This window comes from Cricetulus griseus, chromosome 2 (genome assembly GCF_003668045.3).
Source record: "Cricetulus griseus strain 17A/GY chromosome 2, alternate assembly CriGri-PICRH-1.0, whole genome shotgun sequence".
Classification (NCBI taxonomy): Eukaryota; Metazoa; Chordata; class Mammalia; order Rodentia; family Cricetidae; genus Cricetulus; species Cricetulus griseus.
The window spans coordinates 82,793,951-82,803,468 of record NC_048595.1 but is presented as its reverse complement, the minus strand read 5'-3'; the positions used below and the strand labels follow the sequence as shown (position 1 = coordinate 82,803,468).

At 47.8% G+C, this 9,518-nt stretch overlaps 1 protein-coding gene across 4 annotated transcripts in view; it reads left to right on the top strand.

Moving 5' to 3' along the window:
- Positions 1-3,911: 3,911 nt before the first annotated feature.
- Positions 3,912-9,518, top strand: part of Znf618 (zinc finger protein 618) — a 57,545-nt gene continuing 51,938 nt past the window's right edge. For 3 of the 4 annotated variants that reach the window (XM_035438964.1, XM_035438963.1, XM_035438962.1), the window contains exon 1: positions 3,912-4,167. In XM_035438964.1, coding sequence (XP_035294855.1) covers positions 3,999-4,167 — 169 coding nt within the window. In that variant the 5' untranslated portion in view covers positions 3,912-3,998. The remainder of the gene's footprint in view (positions 4,168-9,518) is intronic. The other variant, XM_035438961.1, reaches the window with a different exon arrangement.

The following is a 9,518-nucleotide window of genomic DNA, read 5'->3' as shown; positions in this document are numbered from 1 at the left end:
TCTCTCCAGGCAGTCCACACCCGAAGTAACCAGTGGGGAAAGCAGGTACTTACTGAGAAATACCCTTTTAGTGCCCATCTTTGGATTTTATGTTGAAGTGTGACTCGGGTTAAATATAAAATTCACAGCATATCTTGAGCAACTATTTTGTAGTTATCTATATATAAATCTATTTTACAGCGACACAAATAGAATAGATTATGGAGTGTCAGCATGTAGATAGATTCTGAGTGCTTTTCCACTAATATACCTAATGATTCGTGCTGAGAATATTCAAGGGCTCCACTGTACATTTAAATGGATATAATTAAAATAATGAGCTCTATTTTAAAAAATGATATATGAAAAAAAATTTTAAAGAAGTTGGAAGGAGCTGCACCACTAATTCAAAGTGATCTAAGTACTTGTGTGATGCCGTTGTTATTAGGACATCTAATTAAATGCGGAGAAGCTGAGGAAAAGAGAGGTTTGGGCTTGTAAATCTCAGTGCAGGAGTCGGGGAAGAGATGGAAGCTGCCCGTGTCCTTAGCACCACAAGCATTTTCGGAAGGGGAGCCTGTGGCTCTGTGCCATGCCATCGCACACACCTTTGGTGAGAAAGTGGCTCACACGATCCCCATCCATAGACTGAGTCAGGGGTCAGGCTGCTCACACAGCTGCAGCTGGATTTCCAGAGCAAGCTATGACTTATTTAGAATGTAGCAGGGATGGGTGGCAGTGAGGGGGGAGGCTGTAGGCAGGTAAGGACTAAGAGTCTACCTGCCCTTGGGAGGAAGTAATTCTCTCTTCCTCCCTCCAGAACCCTGGTGGTTTGGCTGGAGGTCCCAGGGGTCAGAAGATGTGACCTGGAGTCCTGAGTTGGCTCTGTTCAGGGTTAGACTCAGGAGTACCCCTGTGGTATATTTCCACCCAGGACTGTTGCAGAGTTGGATGTCTACCTTAAGCATGGATCCACCTGCTGTCTCAGTGGGCCCTTGTGGGTCACAGCAGGCAGAAGTCCCAATGCCTATTTACCAGGAGGTACATCTTCTCTTGATCATTAAGCAAGTACAGCATTTATGGGGCATCTACTGTATGCCTGCTGTATGCTGGAGATAAGGCGTTACCCAGACAGCTCTTAAGAGATGTACAATTGGGTGAGTCATTAATGGACAAGACATTTTCAGATAGCGGCCAGGGCTGTGAAGAAACTAGAACAAGGTGATGATGGAGAGGCTGGACAGTGTGCCAAAGAGAATTCATAAATGTGCCCAATCACTTTGAGAGTCACCTGTGGGAGGGAGATAGGACTTCCACAGAGGAATTATGACTACATAGTGCTAGGAAGGCTTCATGGTGGCAAGAGTAGCATCAGTAACCAATGTCATTGTCATAATGATAACTACTATTTGAAATTCGAATGGGCATCCATTGCAGGCCAGTGCCCCAGTTAGAACCCTTACAGATGTCCCCACCCATCCTTGTGTCCAACTAGGATCGTCACATAACAGACATGGAAACGAAGGCTTGAAGGGGGGCTTTTGACCAACATTGCAGTGTACATGGGCAAGCAGATTAGAGTTACGCAGTCTATCTGACCAACAGCTCCTCTTACCCACACTGAGTGGCCTGGAACTAATGAGGACCTTACGATCAAGAAGGGACATGGTGTCTGTTCGGGGTGGGTAATGGTCCTGAAATTGAGAACATGGTGGAACAAGCTGGGGAGGAGATGGTGATGTTCTTTTCTGTCCTATTTCTGAGCTTAGCAACCCTTGGAGAGATCAGGCCTTGGCCAGGTCTTTGGCAGCTCCCTTCACGTCTAAAAATGTGACTCACGGCCACCTTTCATCAATCAATGTGTTCATTTCTTTCTCATAAGGTTCTTGGGTTCTCACTCCTACTTCTCAATAGTGGTGGAGCTGGGGTTTGGAGATCCATGGGTTAAATTCACTGTAGTCCATGTGCTAGCATATATGCCATGTAAGAGTCTTCCATGCTCTCTGTATTAGTCTGTTTTCTGTTGCTGTAATAAAATACTCAAGACTAAGTAGTTTATAAAGAAGAGAGGTTGACAGTTTTGGAAGTTGAAGAGCCAGTATGAATTCAGCTTCACCATGACCTAGTATAAGGTCATTGTTAATGGGCCAAGTACTCTGCTAAGTGTTTTTTGTGTATTCACTGATTAGATCCCATGTGACAACTCTGTTATCTGTGCTTTCAGATGAGGAGACCCAGACTTCAAGGTGAGGGGTTGAGTAGGGAAGTAACAGCTGGCCTCTCCCCTGCTTTCCTTGAATAGTGGTAGCAGACTGCTGGGTGGGTAATGGAATACCAGGCACAGTGTTTCACCAGGCTGTCATGTCAGGGGTCAAATGGCTTAGGCTCTGGGGAGAGGCCACTACCAGGCTCGCAGGCAACCACTGTGTCCTCTGTTGAAAAGAATAACTTTTGTTGTGGGGGCAGTATGTTATAAAGTGTGTAGAGGTCAGAGAGCATCCCATGGGAGTCAATTCTCTACTTCTGCCATGTGAGTCCCAGGGATGAAACTTAGGTCATTGGGCTTGATGACTAATTCCTTTACTGGCTGAGCCTTCCTGCTGGCCCAAGAGTGCTTTTATAAAGTCCCTAGCCTCGTCATAAAGGTTCCACCAAGGGTATCTCATTTAACATTAATTACTTCCTAATATTCCAGCCCCAGAAACAGCCATGTTTGCAGTTTGGATATTAATGTTTGAATTTGGGAGTGGGTGGTCACAGTTTGTTCCAGAATAGTTCGCCAGTTGCCTTTCTCTGTGCCTCCCTTGTAAGCAGGCCCTCAAGGATTCTCTCTTTGCTCAACCTTTGCTCCTCTGGGAGCAGCTGCAGCTGGAGAATCAGCTTATGCAATGAAACCATTGCTCCTCAGCTATTGTAGCTTCTGAGACCCAGAGAACAGGGCTTCTGTGGGTCTACACAGCAGGGTCCAGGTGGATCCAAGACCAAGTCCTAGGCCCTGCCTCCCAGGTCCCCATGCCTTCACAGTGTCCTCTTTGCTTTTCATGTGTCCAGGCCTGAGCATGTCTTGAGTCTAGGCTTCTCTGAGAAGAAGGAAGGACCAGGCATGGTCAGGCAGTATCCCTGGGCCTGGAATGAGATTTGATTTTCATTCTGTGCCTCCCAAACAGAAGTCGTGAGGATAGTTTGCCTACTGAAAGGATGTGGGAGCCCATGGAGAAGAATGTTGAGTGGCATGGGTGTGGGTGCCAGAGCCCACGCTGCTTGTGTTTGTCTGTGCCTGTCTTTGTGACCTTGGCAAGTCATGGCTCTATTCCAAGCTACAGAATGCACTCAGTTTCCTGGCCAGTTCCATCATCTGACCTCGGTTCCTTGAGGATGTTCTCGAATGTTTGGAGAGCATCCCCGTGCCAAACCATTGGCTCCCTGACACCCTCACCACGAGAGCCTCTTGGGACTGGTGTTTTCCCATCTAAAGTGGGAGTAGAGAAGAGCTTGGATGTGATCTGTGGTCCTGCTGCCAAGGAACAGAAACAGCGAGATACTTGGCATGCTCTGATCACGCTGCTCGAGTGCTGTTGGCAGACCAGACCCCAGCTTGGCCTGGGGCTTCTTAGAAAGAGAGTCTCAGGCACAGGCCCAGGCTGCCTGAACCAGACCCTGCATCTATGAAGGCCCCCAGCTTAAAGTTGGACAGGAACACATTTCCAATAGCAAGAGGTGCCCTTTGAAGTTCCTTGTAACTCTAGTTGTACAAATGACCTCCACTTACCCAGATGTAAAATGGAGCTGGTGTGGGAGGCCAAGGAGCCCTTCTTTACATTCAATACAGAGCCTTGTTGTAAGTCTGTATGGTGCTAAGGGCTGGTGGGTTCCTGCGTGCCAGTGGGCCATTGTGGATGCCCTCTGAACAGTCTCTCTTCTCTCCCAGGGAGCGCTTGAAGCGCAGTCAGAAGAACGCCAAGGTGGAGGGCACGGAGCCAGTGCCTGCCGAGGCCTCGTTGAGTGCTGAGCAGGGGACGATGACGGAGGTGAAGGTGAAAACGGAACTACCAGATGACTACATTCAGGAGGTCATCTGGCAGGGTGAGGCCAAGGAGGAGAAGAAGGCCGTCGGCAAGGATGGAACTGGTGATGTGCCTGCCGAGATCTGCGTGGTGATTGGTGGTGTCCGCAACCAGCAGACCCTGGGTGAGTGGCCTGAGTGAGGACAGGATCAGGGTAGAAATATGTGGCCAGAAAGAGGCTGGCATCTCTGTGAGAGAAACTTGTGTGTCTTGTTCTGCCCCGGGGAGAGAGCTGAGCTCCTGCAAGTTCCCTTTGCATATTGAGTTCTAGCCTGGAGAGTTCCCTTTCTTCCTGTAGTGACAAGAACCCATGCTTCTGTCAAGCCTTGGTTGAGGTCAAATATTTAGAATGTCTGCTGACCCAATGAATCCATTACACCTTGAGGCCCCCAGGCTCCTAGTGGGGGACCAGCATAAGCCCTCACTGCTTTCTTGGTATCCTGAATGCATGTCCTGTCTGCCTTGTCCCTGGCTTGACTGGGAACTTTGGGGGATATTCCCAGTGCTGGTCCTGGTCAGTTTTTGGTCAGTGACAGGTAGGTGCCTTCCCGTGCTTGGAAGAGTCCAGTAATAACCTGCTCGAGGGCTCAGATGGCCACAAGGCCTGACAGGCTGACAGCATATGTAGAGACAGCCTGCAGGATACAAGATGGGGATTGTGTCCAACTGCCCTATGTACAGTGGGCAGCTGCTCCTACACTCAATGCCTCTTAAGAGTTACCTCAAGTGGGGACCTGGGCTCAGCTCCGCCAGATCTCTACACAGATCCTGTGCCCAATATATGAACATATTGGTGTGAATTCTTTTGGCTTTCAACATTGGCTCTCAGAATGGATTTTGAATCTGCCAAACAAAACATATTGGTGGCTTAGCATTGTTCCATGAGCCACAGCTTTGAATCCTGCCATCCAGAACAGCAGCCACAGCACCGAGATCCTCCATTGTCCCTCTGATCATCCCAGACCTCTCATTACAGTGCTCATCCTGTCATCCTGTCTGCTCTTCCTTCTTCCCCTTCTAGGAATACCTACATCCATTTCCCAAGACCAGCATGTCCTTCAAGGCCAGTTCTAGGGCCACCTCCTTCCTTCTCTGATCTCCCATGGTCAGAGGGGTCTACGTGGACTGTGTCTGCCCCTGCCAAGTTTGGGAGCCCCCTAGAGGTTGGATCTCTGGGACCTGCCTGATTTCTGATCCTCGTTCCTACTCCACAATGCCTACCAAGGTGCCAGCTTGTGGGGAGTTGTGTTAGTTGTGGTACTGTCAGTATGAGGCTACAGTAATGAAGGGTCTCGAAAGTAGTAGATCTTACGAACTCAGAACCCTAAAAATTTATTTCTTCCTAACACTCTGTCCACCGTGACTCACACGGGGCTCCACTTGTCTATAGACTCTAACACAAGTTAGCCATTTTCACAGATGACCAGATGGCAGAGGATAGAAAGCACTAGATGAATCCAAGCAGGCCATTGATTGCTAGAGTCAGAAGGGAGAGGTATTTACAGCTGTCAGACCAAACTATTCATATGACCCCACCTCAACTGAGGGGGCTAGGAGGTACCCACATCCTCAGGTCACTATGAAGGACAATTTGGCATAAGGAGATGTTTAGTGGGGAACCTTGCCTGACCTCTTCCCCTCAGCATTTACTCCCCAAAGCCAAGGACCAAGCTTCCTCCTCTAGGATTTGTGAATGGAGGAGAGAACGTGTTCTTATTCTCACTGAAAGGGATATGTCTGTACTCTTTAAGGCCAGCAGCCATTGCCGCCCTTCCCCAGATGTCCTGTGAAGGGAAACTGAGTGCAGGTCCAGTCAGGGAGCCTGAAGCAGGCTAAGCCAGTGGCCCACACAGTGGAGGCCCTGGGTCCTTAGGCCTTCTACTAGCCAGAGGTACTCATTTCCCTCTCAGCTGCTGCTCAACAGCCAGGTCTTTGGCCTCAATGTCCATTAGTGTCAGTCCTAACAGATGAGGATACACCCTGGCCACCTCATGGATGTGGGAACCAAAACATTAGTGGACAGAACAGTGTTGACCAAGGTAATCATATCTGTGGTGCCTGTGATAGGGAGCACATCTAGGTTCTCTGACTCACAGTTTGAGGCCACTGTGTACTACAGTGCCCAATATACAGACTCATGGGCTATGCGAGGACGTAGTAGGATATGTGCTAAGTGCCTGGTGCTGTGCCTTGTGATGGGTGGACAAGCTCTTGGTAGTATAGCTGAGTGTTGGCAATTGCAGTTGGAATTTTCTTTGGGTTGCCAACCAGCAGAGACTTCTTGTTAATTATGAAAGCTCAGACTTTAGCTTAAGATTGTCCCGCTAGCTCTTATAAGTTAATTAAACCTGTTTCTATTCATCTACATTTTACCTCGTGGCTTTTCACCTTTCTTTCATTCTGTATGTCAGACTCCCTCCAGGTCTCATTGGCACCTTGAGTGTCTCCTCCTACTTCCTCTCTCTGTGCCCAGAAGACCAGCACTATACAGGATCCAGACACCCTGTGTATTTCCCATCTTTACATGGATTTTTTCCTGTTTATTACTTTACTCTCTCTTTAAAGACTTTATTATTTTTAAACTATTTTTTCTTATGACTATACCCATTTTCTTTCTTAAGTACCTACGCATATTTTTAAACTCACTGTAACCTATTTAGAGGGTTTTGTTGTTGTTGTGTTTTCATTCTGGACCTTCTTTATTGTGCACCTGTAGTGTTCTCTGACTGTGTGAGTCAAACATTAAACTCTAAGTGAAAGCAAGATCCTCAGCTGTATGGCTCTAGAAGTTGGCTCCACCTCCTCCTTGGGTCTGTTAGAGCCAAGTCTTATGCCCACAGGCCTGGCTGAGAGCCGCATTTAACTGCCCCAGCTCTAGGAAGTTGGTGCCTACACTATGGCAGGTGATTTTACTTGGTTTGTTGTTTCTACTTAACATGCTGGCTGCTTAAGTGCTCTCTGTATGGCAGAGCTGTGTCTCTGTATGTTCTGAGCACTGGGTTACTAGGAAGCTGTGTAAGGTTTTTTTTTTCCCAGGCTTTTTCAGGCCCTACATGTAGAAATATGTTCCTCACCTTGGGCGCCAAAGGCAGCAGGCTTTCTTGGACCATCACCCCCCAAATCATGACACAGACACTTATTGTGAATTCTCAGCCTTAGCTTAGTCTTGTTTCTAGCTAGCTTTTTTTTCTTAAATCAACACATTTCTATTAATCTATGTGCTGCCCCGAGGCTTGTTTACCTCATCTACATACTGTCTATCCTGCTTTCCAGTTTCTTCCACATCTGGCTGGCTGGTCCCCTTTTCTCTCTGCCAGCCAGCCCCACCTATCCCTCCTCTGCCTAGCTATTGGTTGTTCAGCTTTTTATTACACCAGTCACAGCAATACATTTTTACACGGTGTACAAATATCCCACAAGAGGTGATGTAAAGTACCTCTTTGGTACCTGCATTTCTCCTAGTCTAAGAACTAAGTCAGTGTGATATGGACTGGGGGTTGGGAGTGAGAAAGCAAACCTTCTAGGTTGACCTCCAAAACTCAAGTCTTGAATAACTTGGGTAATTTCCCCATAACCTTCTCTCAGCACACCCTGGTGAAAGAAGTTGTAGGAGCCTCAGAGTTGACCTCAAGGCAAACTACTATTTGGAAAGCTGTGCCACAGAGGACCATGTGGCTCCTCTCTTGTCCTGAAGGCAGGTTCTCCTCCTTGATGTGTGATTTGTGCAGAAGTTCGGGCTATCCTAATCTTGTCACCAAGCACGAAAGTCATGGGAAGGACCCAGTGATTGTCTGTTTTGAGGAAAGCAAACTCATCTCTTGCTGGCAAGTGAATTTTACCTGAAGCCCCAGTCTCACCCTTGGCTGTGGAGAGTTCAGTGTTGAGGGTCTTGAAGAGTGAATGGTTGACTGTTGGAGTCTGTGCAGGGTGTGTATCTGGACAGTGGGGCTGTGCATACTACCACTTAACCTGACCCCATCATTTTATAGGGAGGCAAATCTTGTGGAAAGCAGGAGAGTGCTTAGCCACACAGCACACTGGTGGCATATTACTCCTGTTTTAGAAAGCCCACTCTCCTGATAGTATCTGCCTTACCCCTGCTTTTGAGCATAAGTGAAAGGGGACAGACAGTGTTAGTGTGTGCACCTTCTGTGCACTGGTGTCTGAGTGTGCTGAGTTCATGCTCCTGAGACACTTTGCAGCAAGCATTTGCGTTGCTTGCCCAGCACACTCTGGGCTCAGAAACAGGCTCTGTTACTGAATAGAATAGTGTCCCTGTTCATTCACACAGCTCTGGGCATTGGAAACCTCCCCAGGTCCTCACTGGACCTAAGCCATCAGATGGTTTTTCCAGTGACACCAAATATCTTCCTTGGAGGAACCAGGGTCATGGCCACTTGGATGACATTGACTGGTAGAATCCTGCTGTAGGTGCCTGTGCCCAGAAGGCTGGCTGCTGCCTAGAGACAACCTGTGCTGGGAAGAGCATGTCTTGCTCTTAGCATGTCAACGCAGTTACAACTGGCGTAGGATTTATGGGCCAGGCCCATGGTTCATTTTTTTAGCAAGAACGAGTTGATATTGAGCTTGACAGTGTTGTTAGATAAAACCAGAAGTGAATGGATGAGTTAATAGATGCCTTGCCCATCTAACAAGCTATAGGCACAGCTCTCCCCTATAGCCTGGGGAGGGGCTGGAATATGAGGTGTCCGCTCCTTTATGACAAATGACATATGCAGATATCACTGTTGCCACTCCCAGTTCCATGTTCATAATAAGCATCACTAACTAACCCATGTACGTTATTCTATCAGTGTTCCTCAAAATCCTCAACACAGCACACTGCCAGGTGGCTGGAATCAGAAAATTGGAAGTGGAAAATCTGTTTGCTAACATTGTGCTAGATGGAAATAAAGAAGGCCAGCTGGGCTTAACACAGTTGGGACATCATTGTGGACTACTGTCTGGTCCCAGCAGATAAGGATGGCAGGCACACATCCTAGTTTTCAAAATGTACCATCAGTCCAGTGAGTACTCTTCTCTACACTGTGGAACCAGCCAGAGGCCGGGTGGCCCAGTAAGGGTTCACATTCATGGAGACAGAGCGAGTAAACAGTCTTGCCTACGTTGGACTCTGCTTCTTGTGAAGTCTGAACCAACCAAGTCATTTCCAGGTGTTAACCAGTGTGGGAAAGGACACAGGCAAGCCAAGGACTATGTGTCCTAGAGACTCAACAGAGCCTGTAGGGAGATGGAGGCTAGATATCCACAGGCTACAACATCTTAGGACACTAAACATACATATTCCAGGAGGCCCAACCAGTATGGAGTGGCCACCAGGAAGTCATTTGTGACAGAAATTGTTTGGTAACCAAAAATTACCTGTGAGGGAATGAGTTTCTTGTCCTGGAGATGGGCAAACAGAGGAAGCATAGTGGCCATCCAAGCTACAAGAGAAGAATCAAGGGTCAGATG